This window comes from Oryzias melastigma, linkage group LG23 (genome assembly GCF_002922805.2).
Source record: "Oryzias melastigma strain HK-1 linkage group LG23, ASM292280v2, whole genome shotgun sequence".
Lineage (NCBI taxonomy): Eukaryota > Metazoa > Chordata > Actinopteri > Beloniformes > Adrianichthyidae > Oryzias > Oryzias melastigma.
Genome location: NC_050534.1, coordinates 16,482,268 through 16,499,504, shown reverse-complemented (window position 1 = coordinate 16,499,504; position 17,237 = coordinate 16,482,268). Strand labels below are relative to the sequence as shown.

Here is a 17,237-nt window from a genome sequence, read left to right as displayed (position 1 = left end):
ACTCAACATAAGCCAAACAATCTGAAAAATGTCTTTTTTTTTTCAAATCAGCTATGATAATGCTAAAATATTAGCTAAACTCCAAATTAGCCACAAAAAGAAAAAACTGTTAAAAAGTCTAATTTTGTCAGAACAGCAAGGATGATGCTAAAATACTAGCTAAACTCCAAATTAGCCAAAAAAAACTGGAAACATGTCTGATTTTGTCAAAATGGTTAGCACAATGCTAAGATATTAGCTAAACTCCAACTTAACCACAACAAAAAACTGGAAGGATGTCTAATTTTGTCAAAAACAGCTTAGCGTGTTGGTAAAATAAAAGCTAAATGCCAAATTACCCTAAAAAAGCCAGTAGTTGATAAACATTTTAAAGTTTGAACAGTGACTCTACATAACAACTTCAAACATGGAAAGCTGCATAAATGGGACTTTTAGAGTGTTTTGTTCTTTGTGGTTAAATAAAAGTGACTCATATTAATTATTTAGGTTTTGTTGGAAGTTCTTTGAAGAAAAGCATCGACTCTTTTTTTAAACTTCTAATAAAGGTTGTTCAGGATGATTCTATTTGTGGATTTCTGATTAAATGTCCTTTTCCTTTAGCTGCGATTAATGTAAAGGAAAATGAGATCTGATCTGGAGGTCAGGCGGTCTCCTCGTTAATGTCTGCAGCTCTTCTTCCAATGTTCCAGCCGTTGTACTTCACCTCCTTTGACTCCTGTCTGCCTCCTTCTTCCTCCTCAGGTGACGTCATCGTCTACATCAACGACGTCTGCGTTCTGGGAACGACCCACGCCGACGTGGTCAAAATCTTTCAGTCCATACCCATCGGCCAAAGCGTGACCCTCGTTCTGTGCCGCGGCTACCCGTTGCCGTACGACCCGGAGGACGCGGCCAACTCCACCAACACGGCCACCACCCTGATCTCGCCGCTGGGCATCATGGAGCAGCGGCCCATCATGGTGAACGGCCGGACGGGCTACGACAACTACTTGGAGTACCTGAGCCGCACGGCGCGTTTCATCCCGGACCCCGGTCAGGAGCAGGTCAACGCCCAGCAGCAGCAGCTGCTCAGCACTCACCCGGGCGACACCCACCTGGACGGCTCGCTTCCCGCCACCGGCAACACGCCCCCCGACAGCGTCTCCATGGCGTCCTCGACGCAAGGCGAGCTGCTGACCGTGGCGATGGTGAAGGGCGTGGAGGGTTTTGGCTTCACGATCGCGGACACCATCACGGGACAGCGGGTCAAGCAGGTCCTGGAGCCCCAGGGCTGCCCGGGCCTGTGCGAGGGCGACCTGATCGTGGAGATCAACAAGCAGCCCGTGCAGGGCTTCACTCACACGCAGGTGGTGGAGCTGCTCAAAGAGTGCGCCGTGGGAGCCGAGGCCAGCATGGTGGTTCAGAGAGGCGGCACAGGTAAGACCCGAAGCACCAGGTATGGATACTTCCTCCAACCGTCTTGTCAGGCAGACTTTTCTACTCTTCTTTCACTAAGTAACTACGATCGTCTGAAGCACAGACTCTCTTGAAAACCCTTTCTCTACCTCTTTGCTTCTACATTCCCGAGTCCACTGTCACGCCGCTTTACTTAAACAGATGTCTCTCTGCTCACCGCGCTCTGTCAACAATGTAGTCTGATTAAAGCGCCCACTTGGAAGACCCTTTCAGGTACTCTTCCCTCATCGTCTTATCTCAATTGATCTCCTTTTGTGGGCTCCTGAATCAAAGCAGCTCTGCTTTTCCTGGAAATTCTGCTCTTGAGGTGATTCCACTTCTATATTCTGCAGAGCGTGGCCTTCGGACCATCATATAAATCCTTATTTTGCCGATAAAGTTGTTATTTTTAGTCTTCTGGTAGTTGACTGTTCCTATAATTGGGGGGTAGTGTAGGTTAAGTCGACTGTATATGAGAACTGGATTGAGTGACACCACCCCTCTGGCATTCCAAACCAACACATTCTGATGCTCAAGTCGGCACATATTGACCCCTTTGCGGTGTCCCCAACTTGTCGTTTTTTGACGACAGGCTGTTTGTAAAATCAAGTGTCTGCAACTTTTGGGATGCGGTATTAGTTGCGGTACCAGACCCGGGCTGGTCCTCAGGACGCATAAAGTCCCGGTACCCTAACTGGGTACCAGACGCTGTACAAGACCTGAACCGGTACCAGATGTGGTACCGGACCCAGACAGGGTAACAGGCGCGAGCCGGCATCAGGTTAGTACCGGTACCATAGCCCTAAACCAGTAAATGCTCACACTCCAAAGCGTAGCGCACCAGTACCCTAACTGAGTACGGATACCACAACCCTAAACTGGTACCGGTTTGCATCCGTTACCGCGTCTGGTACAGGGCGCAAAGCAGTACCGGTTTAGGGTTAGGGTACCGACACAGACCGTAGGTAAACCCAGTACCAGGCACGAGCCGTTACTGGATTAGGGTTATGGTACCGGTATTCAGTTAGTGTATCGGTACTGGGTTAGGGTATTGTCGCTCTGCTTTGGTACCCTAACTCAGTGCCCTAAACATTTTGCGGCCCAGAAGTTGGGGACATTCAAAACGTCAAAAAGTGGCTCCTTAGCCAACTGTCAATATCAAACGTCCACTCAGGAAGTACCCGCTGGTTCCAAGAAGCCAAAATCATCTCTGGTTGTTGGTTACATGACTCATTACGCAACTCCAACATGGCGGCACCCATACAACAACAAAAAAAAGGCGACCGAATTGACCATTTTCTTTTGGTGACATACCACTCCAGTTCTCATATACAGTCAAGGCTGTGCACTCAAAGTCAGAAACTTGATACTTGAACGTCTGAGACTGAAAGAGGATGTTTTCTTTGTGTCAGAAGGAAGATTGTAAGTTTTGCCTACACACTGAAATCTCCTCTTCACTAAATTGTGTGGAGAGCATCTGCCAGTGATGATTCATGCAGAGCTCAAGATTAAATCATTCCACATTTTGATTAAACGACTAGAAAGAGAGGACTCTCTAAATGACTTTACAAATTAAATGACTCTAATCTTTGTTCTTCTTCTATGGTTTGTTTTGACATCATCCTTCACTTGATGACACATAAACCAACGTGCTCAGACTGTTGTTTTTTTTAGAAGAGAAATTATGGCGTTTATTTAATCTTTGCTCCATATTTTTCTGATGTGAGTCAGGCAGGGGGTCACTGACATCGTCAAAGGTTGGCCACGCCTCCTGATCATATATCAGTTTATGCTTCTGTCTCTACAGACAGTGATGAAGTTAAAACATCTACTACATTTTTTTAATCAACATCTACTTGGAACATTTTAATATATTCATGAAATTAATAAATATTGATATTGTTCCCAGATAAAAAAAACACCTTTGATTAGTTTTCAATGTAAAAAAATATAATTTGATTAAATTTAATGGTTTAAATCTGTTTTTAGTTCATCTTAAGTCATACTGAATGGATTAAAGTGGCGTTTCCCCCATATGTTTTACCACAATGTTGTCAAAATTCAACGCATGAATCCTTGGCTCTAGCTGAACAAAACAATATGGCATGTGATATGAACATATTAGGAATGTGGGTGTGGCTAATAAAAAACATTGGTTGCCAAGGAAATCTAAAAATGTACTCTTGTCGATTCTTCTAAAAACTACATAGACCTGTTTGTCACCTCCAGGAAACCAAAAAATAAAATGGTTGCTATGGAGATAAAACCAATAGAAAAGCTGCAATAAAAAAAAATCTATTATATAAATTAGTATAGCAGTCACTATATTAATTAATTAATTAATTAATTATCAGCGTTTTACTTTTGTTTTCTATTTTTTTTTTTCTCTTACTGAAACATTTTTTGGTGCGTAAACAGACAAAGTTGATTGTTCCCTTTAAAAACAATATTTCTTAATTTGCCAAAATAAAAGTATTTGCTTAGGTATAAAGCTACTTGTATGTGAGATACAATTGCAGTGCTTAATGTTGTGATCATTAGATAAAATTAATTTTTATCATTGAATTACAATGAATTAATATTCTGGTAGAATTTTTTTTTCTAAGTCATAAAGTAATAGTGAAAAAAAATAGTGAAAAATTGTTGAGGTACAGTCTTGGGATGTATCGTGATACGTATTGTGATCAAGATATCGCAATACCTATTGTATCACCAGACTGTTGCCAATACACACCCTACCTTGTTGCACTTTGACCTATGATATAACATAATTCTCATCATAACTGGAGTTTCTTGGTTTGCCAGAATGAGTATCACCATTGACTCTACAAATAAAGGGATTTAAACCACTTTTAAAACAGCTGCACTTTAAAAGTTAAGCATAAAAAAGCTAATAAAAGTAAAAGTTACAACATTATAAAATATTGAAAGCAAAATGCAATAAAACGAGATAAATCAACAGCAGATCAGATTTTAAAGCTTGGTCAAATGCTCGACTGTAAAAATAGGTTTTAAGATTTGTTTTAAAAATGGAAAGTGAAGATATCTAATGGAAGTTCAGTAGTAAAATGTTTCACCTTGATTTCTACTATCAGTTAAAGTCACATTAGAGAAAAAGATCTTAAACTTGCCTCTGAAACTTGGGTAAAGGGGGCTATTAGGTTACAAAAATTATAAGTTTTATGACTTACAGACAGAAAAAAGATCCTAAGATCATCATTAGTAAAGACAGTACTACACATCACAACAAGAAGATGCTTTCCTCAAGCAAAAGCAAGTAAAAAAAGTGTCTTTCTCCAATCTGTCCACACTCCTGTGCGTAAACATAAAAACACAGTGTTGGATCTCGCAGTAAAGCGGCAGCACCATCTGTCTGGGGGTTTCCTCGAACAGTAGAACCGTAGAAGGCGCAAACAAATGTTCCCGTCTGAGAAGCAGCCTGTTGGCTCGCTGATGCAGCAGGAACCTTATTGACATGCCGTACTGTTGTGCTGCCTTATTATCCCACATCAGGGCCCGGATTAGCTCCAGCGCGCTATAGTACATCAAGGTATGCATTGTCACGTGTGTTTGCGTTGACGTGGTTGGAAGCAGCATGAATAGCTGCTCTCACGGAGGCAGGATTTTCATTTATTTATACATCTTGGGGGAATGGTGCCAGAATGTCCTGCTGCGGTTTTACATGTCACTGTTCTCTTCTTGAGATTGTTGTCTTTTTTGTCATTTTACCATAAAAACACTTTAAGCTCATTAAGATCAAAGACATTGGGCCCCTTTGGTTGACGAAGATCAAAGCGAGCTTGTTGGGGTTTTGTTTAAGCTTTTTTTCTAGTGTGATGCAGATGAACGAGCAGGAGTTAGGCTAAGCTAGTTGTATTAATTACGCTACGTTCACAAATACGTCTGCCATGGCCTGATGGGGAGGCATTGGCAGAAGATTTCATGCCAACGCCCTTTTTTTTGTCATTTTGTCGTAAAAACACTTTAAGCGCATTAAGATCAAAGATGTTGGGCCCCTTTGGTTGAAAAAGATCACAGCAAGGTTGTTGGGGTTTTGTGAGGCTAAGCTAGTTGTAATAATAATGCTACATTCACAAATACAACTGTGGTTCATTTGCCTTTTTTTTTTCTTTTAAATCATGGGCAATGCTGTCTTCCCATTTGGACCCATAAGGAGTGGGATCACCTGGTCATCGCAGGGTCCAAGGGTCGTCAGATTTCTAACAATCAGATGGTGGCGGGGGATACTTGGATGATGGTAGTCTAAAATCGGTCGATCATCTGACAATTTTGGGGAGATTGGAGACCCACCTATCAGTCGATTATCATGCTGCTGACTTCCTGCCACCGCGCAACCTCCAAATGTGCCCGGGTAGCGACTGATTGTTGTCAAAAAATCGTCCAAAAATATGTGTTTCATTTTAACTTTGTCTCAAAACCTACTCAGCCATCGTCGGCGTGTAAATATGTGATTGCCACCTTCAGATTACAAGCGGTGTTGTGCGGCCACTTGCCCATTTTTCTGAAAAACTTGCACTTAGGTCGCCACATGGTGGCATTTTGGGATATAGGACCATAGCCCTATATCCCAAACAGGTACAACAAGTGGGGTATTCACACACCATGAAACTGGAAGTTACAATCACTGCTCCAAAGTTTGCCCTCTCTGGTTGGGTGGAGTGCTCCTGCCTCAGGTGGAGATGTTTAAATATCTTGGGGTCTTGTTCAAGAGTGAGGGAAGATCGACAGGCTGATTGGAGCGGTGTCCGCCATCATGGTAGCTGCACTGGTCGGTTTTGATGAAAAGAGAGCTGAGCCAGAACGAAGCGAGCGTTTCCTCAAGCCTCATATAGACTCTTCAAGGGATGTCATAAAGATGGAACATGCCTTTGTCGAGTGAGTGCTAAGTGTATTGTGAAGTTTTAATAGTGTTAATGTAAGCTGAATTCAATTGTGATGTATAAGTGATGCTTTCGTACAGTGGCGTTACGCCACACTCTAGTTGTTAGTAACGTGTAGTACTGACTCTTTACTGACTGCGCGGATTTCCTCATTTCACGTGATAAGTGTACGCTAGGAGCTTTTTGCGTAGTGCACAGGTTTTGGAGGGAGGTTAAAAATGAAAAATCTGTACTACATCCCTGCATCTCATCTACTTACACTTTAAGTGTTCACTACAACCCGTCTCTTGGAGCATGACCGTAGAAACAAGAGCATAAACATTTTCCGCTCTACGGGCTCATCAAGCGGTCAGTGAGCTTGATCATGTGGGTGTTCCCCATACTGGTTTGCCTTTTTTTTCTTGCATCCACCTGTAAGAGCAGTCGTGACTACAGCTTAAGTAACAACAGTTTCTCCAACAGCCTCACAGAGCCATCTGCAGCCATATTTATTTTCATCATGGGGGTTTAAGGGATTTGTGGTTGCGTTTGCCTGGTTCCATTTGTTTTTCACACAAAGACAGATGGTCTTATTTTTGTAAACAGTCCAGTCCTTGTACCTCAGAGTGCAGAGTTCTTCCCCTTAGTTATTGGTCTTTTTTATCCCTGAATGATTCTAGGTCAGTGTTAAGTGGCTGACTAAGCCGGCAGCAAAAAATAAATTCCTCCAAAAAGGCTCAGAAAGGAAGAGTAGACGAAAAAGAAAGGAAGATAAAATTTTAAAAGACTTTGGAGAAAGCAGGAGAAAAGCTACTCTGAACCACTTTATGAGTTTACAGGATGGTCCAGCTTTTAAAAACACTTAAAAAGTTATTCAACCATAGCATAAAAAAGTAGGGAGAGAGAAAACTACAAAAAACTTACAAATATAGCTGAGTTTTTGTGTAATCTAAACATCAGATGAATAAAAAACTTAAAATAATACAAGAATTATATTTCATGCTCTATTAAAGACTGCATTGCAAAGTGCTTCAAAAATTTGACAAAATTAAGAAAAATTAAAGATTCAAAACATGGATGGATGGATGGATGGATGGGAAATTTAAAAATGGCCATCTGCTGATAATCATAAAAACATACATGCATAATATATACGCGCAAAGCTATCTTTAAAAATGTGTATATATAATAAAAATACACAAATGTATATATACAAAATACTCTTTAAAATAAGAGTGAAAAATTGTTCAGGCACAGTCTTGATGTACTGTCATACGTATCGTATTGTGAGCCATGTATTGTGATACTATATCGCGATTAGTATGCATGTGTGTGTATGTGTATATATATATATATATATATATATGATGTTTATGTACAAAATACTCTTTTAAAAAGTGAAAAATTGTTCAGGTACAGTTTTGCGATGTATCCTGCTACGTATCGTATTGTGATTCAGGTATCGTGATACAATATGTATTGCGATATGTATATATACATATGTATACGTATTTGTGTGTGCATGTCTTTTTTGTGTGTGTGTTTTTTCATTGCTGGACATAAACCAATTTCAATTCAGAATTTTCTGATAAAAATCCAAACAGTATTAAGCAAGTAAAAGGAAAGTCAAACTTTCTTATTAGTAATGCTGACATTACTCTTCAATGATGATGTCATCGCTTACTCTTTAGCACCAAAGTTACCATGACAACAAATCTCAGCATCCAAGAAAGCTGGAAATGAGCAGTGAGATGAGGGTTCACAGACTGAGCGTCATGAATAATTTCTGGTCTGGCTCACGCAGACAAACCGGTTCGACTCCGACTGCTTGAGCTGCAGCTCTTTTGGTGGAGGAAGTTGGAGAAGAAAAAGTCGAGGAAAGTGAGTAAGTGAAGCAGAAACGACATGATGTAGAAGGGACAGTGTGAATGTAGAGGTAGAAGTAAAGAAGCAAGGAGAGTCAGCGGGCTCTAAACTCTGCTCAGCAAGGCTTGGTGTTGTCATGGACACAGCGCAAAACTGCAGTAATATTTATATATATATATATATATATATATATATATATATATATCTACAGTGAAATTGTGTCTTTATAACCTCAATAATCCTCGACACAATCAGCTATAATTGGAATCAAGAAAAGACACAGTTGAGCGGAAAACTGCCACCGTTTGCTAAACTTGACTCAATTTCAGCTCCGCTTTGCTTCAATAAAAAGAGAGTTTGGAAAAACCAAACTCTTTTTAGTCTGATTTGTTGCATAACCTGTCTCTTTTGACATTTTTTATCCTCAGCAAAATTTAACACTTAATTATTGTTATTTTTGAGCGTCTGGCGAAACAAAATGTTGGTAATAATGTCAGGAAATGTCAAAAATAACCACATTCAACAAAAACAATCGAAACAGATTCTTGACATGAACCAGAATAACGTATTAAAATGCTTTTATTCACTTTGATCCAACAAATACAAATATTATTGTTTTTAAAAGAGTTTAATAAATGTCTCAAAATATTAGGTTCTCAGGTACTTTGAATATGTTATAGGGTTCTTCTGTATTTCTAAAGTCTGATCATTTAAAGAGCTTGAACTAAAAATTTATTAAAACACATTTGACTGTTTAAATCTTTCCGTTTAGTTTTTAGGTGATTAAAAAATGGTTTGAGGGCTTGATATTTAATGATAAGTAGATGGAAAATGAAAAAAACTGACCTACTATTGATTAGCTCTAAATTTAATTTTTACCCGATATTTTGTTTTTAGATAAATCTGGCATAAATACAGTGGAAATATAGTCAAATTGATGGTAGTTTGGGCATTTTTATGTAGTTTTGTCTTTCAGTTTGCAGCCTGAAAAACATTTTTCCTTATAGGTAGTCCTTCAAATAAGTCGACAGTTTGCCGAAATTGGTCTCAAACTGATTTCAAACTTTTCTCAATTTAGTTAGTCATCCTAAAGTCGGGGTCACAGCGTTGCTGGAGCCTATCCTAGCTACTGTTCTGCAAAGTCGAGGTTACCAGTCTATCGCTCACATCCAAACTTATTGACAATTTAGAGACACCAATTAACCTATGAAAATGTTTTTGGACTTTTGGGAAAAAAGACAAACCGGGAACCTGAAGAAACCCAAACATCTTTGGGGAGAAGATCCAAGATTTGTAAAGAAATACCCAGTCAGGATTCAAATCACTGCCTTCTTGCTGTGAGACGAGAGTATTAAATCTGGAAGCACCTGGAATCTGACCTTTGAGCTTTCCCAAACCCCCCAATATTCCCTCGTTTATCGCCGGGGTTACGTTCCAAAAATAACCTACTTTCCTGAACTTTTCTAAAACAAGCAATGGCGTTATGGTTTTGTCTCTTGTTTAAACTCCTTCAAAAATCAAAATTTCACAAAAAATGGTTAATTTTTTTCACAAAAAATGAATTCCAGTGTCATAGAATGAAAATAAGTGTCGATTTGTCAACCTGAACGCATTCTGTGTACCAAACAAGGCACAGTAACGGAGCTGGTTGGGTTAATATTTTAGAGAAATTGTGCATTTTGTGGTACAATCACCAAATTTGGCCTTGGTGTACCTTAGAATCCCCTTTCAGAAAAACACGTTAGCTACAAAAAAAATCCCAAATGGCGGCCAGTTGTAAAATGGCAGCCATATACACAGTTGATACAAAAACATTTAGGCTGTGTTAGGGCTGGGCGATATGGGAATTTTCATATTGCTATATCGTTTTTTTCATTTTGTGCGATAACGATATTAAAAACGATATCAATCAAATAACTATATTTGTCAAACTAATCTTTATTGCAAAGAGCTTTAGGACTTCAGATTTTTACACCTTAACCTGCAGTTATTTTTATATTATTTTCTAATTACTTCTGAACATAAACTATAGGGACTGCTGTGCAGCAGAAGATAATAACATGTAAACTTAATCTTAAAATAAACAGTTCTGATAATAGATTTAATCATCATTTCACTCAGTCATCTGACATGTGTACATGTTGGAGGATTGATCAAACACATAAGATCTCTTCATTTAGTGTCATGTCAGGAGTCGTTAAAAACAAGTTTATTTTACTATTATTAGATCACCTCATTAAGAAATGAGCATAAACGGCACAAATGTAACTAACAAATTTATTATTGATACACAATAAACGCGCGGCAATAGACAGACTGTCTCATTTTTCTTTTTTCATGGAGGTTCTCCTCTAAATCAGGTGTTTAAGCTCCTGGTTTTAAAGCGTGTCTTCTCTCCCTCACACTCTGTGGATCTGTCGGTAAAAAAACACCTGCGGAAGAATAATCCAGTCGGACCAAACCATTTTCAATTTAGAGGAGGGGTGGTCCGGTGACGACGTTTCCAGAACAAAATATATAAACATCGTTACCTTGACATTAAAAACAAAAGTATTTGCGATTACATATAGGTTATTGGTTTACTGAAATAATGTTTTCTGTTGTGTCCTTTTGTCATCATTCGGGGCCTCCGTGCCCCCCCTCTCAGTCTGGGCTCCCAGAATCAGCCGCTCCGTAAGAAGAAGAAGAAGCGCGGCTCTTCCGGGGTTTTCTCCCGTGTTATTTTACACGAAAGTTTATCGTAATAGACTTATTTCATTATCGAAAAAAAGTAATATCGCAATAACAATAATTATCGTTTTATCGCCCAGCCCTAGGCTGTGTCCGAATTCCCCCCAATCAATATATAGTGTGTTCGTCATTTTTAGTGCTGTCCGAATCTACTAATTCCAAAATTGAGTGCACTAGAAATTTCCCAGATGTCTTTGCAAAAAACTAGCGTACATCGATGGTCACTAGATTAGCAGATATAGACCACAATGCATTGCGGTCGAACAATTTGGAACAAAAAAAACGTGTTTACATTTATTTGAATAAGCCATCAGAAAACACTGGAGTGATAAATAAATGTTGCGAAATGTTAATTTTTATTTGATTTCCGCTTCGTGAAATCAGTGACGTCACATCCTGTGTTTAGAAAAATGAAAGAAAAGAAGGGAACATCGTGTCTGAATTACCTTTAAAGTACAGGGGACTATATACTCCTGCACTATATAGTTTTTTTAGTTGTTAGGGGTTAGGCGGGGAATTCGGACAAAGCCTTAATCTCTATTTGCCCCAGTCTCAACAATATTGGCTGATCATGCATTGAGGTTTACCTACAGAATATTAATAATCTATTACATATATATATATATATATATTATATGTATGTATATATGCTGTATTTTTATATATATATATAATATATAAATCTTGAATTTTCTCGTAGATAATGTGCTTCTCTGAAATAGAGGATCCTAAGGTAAATCCACGCCAAATTCTGTGGTCATTCAGATGCATGGTTATTTAAACCATTAAACTATCCAACCAAAATAAAATAAATAAAACGCCAAAAATTGGTTTGCTTCTTATTGATTTGGGGTAATAACAGATAGAATCAATATTTTTAGTAATATAACAGAGTAAACAGTATAACAGATCAAGAGGACCACAGAACACATTCCTAATGTTTTCTGTTCCAATGATGTCTGGATTTTTTCTCGCGGGTCTCCACCAAAACCAGGTTCCCCCTTAGCAAGCTTTACATTCAGTTAAGCCTCATCACCTTGAAAAAGCTCATCTACATAATATAGTTGTGATGTTTAACCATCCCTTAAATTTTAGCGAGACTCCAAAGCTGTTTCGGCCCAACAAATGGGCACTTTTCCTCTCATTACTAGTAATTAGACTTCAGGACTGGGTGTGCATCTGTGTGTGAATATGAGCGTGACAGACCGGTTCGTTAGTGGCTACCTCGCCTATTAACAGTCTGTGTCCACTCTGCAGAACCGGCAAAGATGCAGAGCTGCAATTAGCGGCGGAACCCTCAGCTCCTAACATATCACGTACTTCAACCGCGGCGCTCGCCCACTCGCGCTCAAATGCTAAGAATCCTGTTCACACAAGTCGTGCGCACACCTTTGCTTCAGACGAGTATCTGAAGTAGCTCTCGACTTGATAAACCCTTTCGTTTCTGCTGACTCCATTAACTATGATGAATCAGCGGGCCGGTTTGACCTTTCACCCCGTGCAACCCGGCGCTGCTCAGGAACTGCAGGCTGTAACTGAAAGAAAGAAAAGAAAAGGCCAGTTTGATTCACTGATCTTCCTCCTGCCTCTCAGGGAACGAGGTTGTAACGAGACAGTGATTCATCGGCTGCTTGTGCGAAGAAGATCGTTGGAAACAAAAGACAGAAAAGGAAAGCGCGAGTGAGTGATGAGTTTGGCTCTCTGCCAGTACATCACAGTCCGTCAGCCTCGTTCACACTTGCAGATTTCTCCCCACAAAGTCCAAAAAAAAAAAAAACGTGTGCCAGGGATCAATATCCAACCCTTTCTGTTGAGTAAGGGCGGCCATGCAGGGCGGGATGCTAATATTGGTGCATCAAAAAAAAAAAAAAAAAAGCTGATGTTTCTTAGATTTAACATCATTATAATTAGATCGTATAACTAAATGCTACCTTGGCATTTCTTCTCTGTGTGGGAGGGGTAGAATTACCAACCCTGGAGGCCTCCTGAATAAACACCCCACCTTCAAGTTTCTAGACTGTGTAAACCGGTTCATTTTTAAAATAAATGTTAACAGTTTGACCAGGAATGTTTCAGTAACCAGATTACAATTAGCTTTATCGAGAATTGCTGTTCCTTGGGGCTTCCTGTCATCCCATAATATTTTGGTTTTGACATCATGCTGCACTATACTTACATTATGCTTAATTATCTGTGGCTTAGCACAGATGGTGTTGTTTTACCCACAGGTATAGGATGTAGTTTTAACTTGTAGAGCTGAAAACAAACAGCAGAAGTGTTTCCTCCACATGTAAGTGAGATCATCTACAGGGTTTATAATGACCCTTCACAGCTGTGACAGCTTCTACTCTTCTGGGAAGTTTCTTCACGAGGTTCAGGAGCATTTATCAGAAGGTTGGTGGACACTTGTGAGGTCAGGCAGTTTTGTCTCCCAGGTATCTCCTGGTTCAGATCTGGACTTAGGCCCAATCCAAATTCTTCCCCTACCCCTCCAATCACTGCGGAATATGGAGCTGTAGTCCTGTCCGAAGTTGTTTTTTATCCGTCTGCCGGTAGGGTGATGTGTGTCTCACTGGAGGAGAAACACATTTTTTCATGTGTGGTCTAAAGCGGGGGGGTCCCTAAACTTCGGCCCGCGGGCCGGACAAGTAACAGCCCATGGGCCGTAGAAGAAGTTTTCATTTAAATGTAAGTAATGGCTTTTTGTTTTAGCAAGACTTTTTTTAAGTCATAAAACCAGTGTTGTTTTGTTTTTACCGAGCGCTAGCAGCTACGCGCTAACGTAGGTAACAAGTGACTATTCATGATGTAAGCATACAATTTTCCTTTAGAAGTTATTGTTATAAGTATGTTTGTTTTTTATTGTATATTTTTTTATTTTTTAATGTAAAGCGCTTCGAGTTGCGTGACATAGAAGAAGCGCTTTATATAAATAAAGTTTGATTTGATTTGAATCGAGTGGTAGTAACATCCAAATTTAATTTATATTTCCCCATTTGAAAGGGGTTAAATGTAGGCCTGTCATGCAAATATTTATTTTTTTGTGTAATTAATTAATCTATTTTAACCACAATACATTTTAATCTAATTATTGCTATTAAAAGCCTCATTTTAGGTGTTTTATTTAAGTTTATGACATTGTGGTACTGTAAAAGATGAAAATAAGACTAAAAAGGTGGCTTTATTACGTTTTTTATTATAAAAGACTTTTAACTTTTACACCAACGAGGGGGAATTTTTTTTCAATCTTGAAAAAATAACAAGATTTTAAAAAAGCATCAGTAGGAACACTTTTATAAGCAATCCAAAAAATATTGAACACAAACCTCTTATTAATACCATAATTCAAATGTTGATATACATTATTCCACAGTTTACCACAACAGTAGAAAAGACAAGAGAGTGATTTTATAGTTCCCATTAACCTATTTAGGTAAATTTAATCATTTTAAAGATTGGGATATCACAGAAAAGAATTAAAGATAATCTAAGAAGGAAGAAATGAAACAACGCAGAGGGAATGAACTATTTGTACCTTTTTAGCTTTTTTTCTTGTTAGTTTTGTTTTAATAAACTTTTGCTTCGTTATCTAGACAAAAACGAGTGCTAAGAGGGGAACTTTCCCCTCAAAAATTATGCTTTTTTTAAAGCTTCTCATGACCCTAGCCCCCCGGTTCGAATCGTCTAACGTCCATTTTAGTAGTTTCCTCTGATGGATTCTCCTAGCAGGGTAACACTGTCACAACACTGATTCCTTAAACATCAAACAATTGACCTTCCATAGCCTGTATGTTTTTTTTCCTTGCGCTCAGTAAATATTGTTTTACTCTCAGGTTGAATGACGTTGATTCCGACTGTCACTCCTTTAAGCTGCAGAGATACACATCAAGCTGCTCGTCCTTGTAGAGTAAAGGAGATGAGTAAACACATAAAACATGGAAGATTTTGTTCTTTCTGCAATTTTAAAGTGTTTCTGTTTGACTTTATTCCTTAACATTGTTTTAAAGACCTACTCTATTTTCAAAGCAATCCCAGTGCTCTTTTAATTATGATTATGCCATTTTAAGCCGAAATCAAAAACCTCTTTTGTTCATCTGCTCCTGATTTACATTAATTTGAATAAATAAATACTCAGAATTGTAATTATAAGCATAATTTTTTATATGTATATAGATATGTCCTTCATATCAGAAAAATGCCACAAGAATATGTAAACATTGGTGTTTTTAACATGTCCTTGTAGCATTTTCCTCATGATGGAGAACATGTATGAAATAAAGTGTGTTTATTTATATTTCTTTATTCAAAGCAGATGAAAACCGGATGCTTGAAAAAGCTCAGGCTTGTCTCTTGAAGTCTCTCTTCACCGCTCCAATTCTGAAGCATCCACTTACAAACAATTCTGAAAACATTTCTGATAAACTCCGGATAATATGTCTTAATAAACGACCTACGTTTTTAATTTTTGGCTAAAAATTGCACGATTGTAACTAAAAAAAAGCAGAAATACTTAGGTTGGTAATTCGAACAAAAGCATCTCTTGTGTTTTTTTACAGCCCCATCATTTAGTAAATTGATTCCAGCAGTGCAACTCTCTTCAAACTGTTTAATGATGATCCAGGTTTGGCTCATAAAGATACCATAAATATTTAAAGTTATATATAATATTTTACTTTACTGGAACTGAGATAAACATATTTTCAGTTCTTTATGTCCCTCATAGCACTTGTAGAAGCTGAAATAAAGACATATCAGTTGGTGTAGAAGGAGATATGAATGTTTCATTACAAGAGGGCTTTTAATCATCACCGGTGTAATCCTGATCTGGCGTCCATCGGCGATATCAGCAGGACAAGACGGCGGTTAAGTGCAGGTTGGACTCTGCAGCGTTCACTGCTCGCAGCCCGGCTGACAGTTCTGATTAGCATTCTGCCGGAAAGCTTTCAGCACCCCGGACAGCTCATTCCCTTCTCCCAGACTTTCTCAACTTCAGCCACCGGGAACTCTGACATCCAACTAAATGTCTGGCGTGCCTGAGTTAGCGGCGCCTGGACCCTGTGGATTTCGCCGGTCACCGATGCCTGCTTGCAGTCTTCTCTTCTGTCGGAACGGCTCAGCTCAGATTTTGTCACCCGTTTGGAAAACTGCTCTGCCCACTTCTGCTTCAAATGTTCTGGAGAGTTTTCGATAAATTGTATGTTTAGGTGTTTTTTTTTAGCTCTTACATCAGCAAAGCTGATTGTAGAATTTTACAATTAAGTTTCTTCAATTTATTATTTAATAAATTGAGGTTTTAAGCTTGAATTGACATCATTTTGCTCGTACATAATCATAAAATTAATTTATTTCTCCCAATAATCTGATTTCTGTGGGGATGTAAACTGCTCAGAATGTTGCAGCTTCTTCCACTTTGTCCCCGCTCCATTGGCAGCTCAGTCAGACAGCTGTCTTTACATTGTTATTGGAGTCTGGCCAGGTTTAAACTGGGAAGGTTGGCTCATCATCCCCTATAATTTGATTTTCTCCATTTGCATGCAGAAACTGCCAACAAAAAGGGAAAGAAATGAAAAGAGGAAGTTACATGCTCCTGTGAATTTGGCTGAAGCTGTTTTCATTTTGTGTTGTTTTCTTCAGATTGGTGTTTTTGTTGTTTTTAAACAATGCTGTAAAGAGCAGAAACGCGTTTAATACCGCCTGAAAGGTCATCACAAGATGGATTGCGAGGAGTATGGAGAAGGTCTGCCCTTTACCTCGCGGTTCTGTATTACAAACTGAGCTCACTTAAGTGAAAGTCAAAGCATTTACGGACTCCTGTTCTGTTCCTGGAGGCCACAACGGGGCAGAGATGGATCCGCAAATGTCCTTTTGAGGAACGCCGCCGCGGCGTGTGCTGTTCAGAGTGTGTGTTGAAGATTAATGGAGGGTTTTCTGCCGTACATGTGAGGTCAGAGCTCCGTCTCAAACAAACAGAAACGTGACACTTCTTTTTTTTTTCTTCTTTCAATGCTGAGCTTTTTGTTCAGCTGAATTTGAGCTTTCATTTGACCATATTTCTTCATCTCTTTCATGTTTTGTCAGAGTTTTTGTCAAATGTGGTCTATTTTTTTCTGATTTAGTTACTTTTTTGTTTATTTTTAAGAAATTTCATGTATTATTACATTCCCACTGTCCTCTATTATGCAGTTAAGTTCAGGTCAGATTTATTCATTCTTCCTAAATTGTTTTTCATTTTGATTTCCTGACAATTTGAAACCTTAAAAGCTGACCTTAGATGACTATTTGTTGAGTAAAAAATCAGGAAATTCTGGAACAATTTTCTCCTTTTTG

At 38.8% G+C, this 17,237-nt stretch overlaps 1 protein-coding gene across 13 annotated transcripts in view; it reads left to right on the top strand.

Annotated features, from left to right (window-relative positions):
* The window catches only part of magi2a (membrane associated guanylate kinase, WW and PDZ domain containing 2a), a 332,668-nt gene that overhangs the window by 287,389 nt on the left and 28,042 nt on the right, over window positions 1-17,237 (top strand). For all 13 annotated transcript variants that reach the window (XR_002921266.2, XM_036210186.1, XM_024291335.2 and 10 more), the window contains one exon: window positions 742-1,416. Coding sequence is in view for 12 of the 13 variants with exons in the window: in XM_036210186.1 (XP_036066079.1) it covers window positions 742-1,416 (675 nt within the window). In the remaining variant the exon portion in view is untranslated. The remainder of the gene's footprint in view (window positions 1-741; window positions 1,417-17,237) is intronic.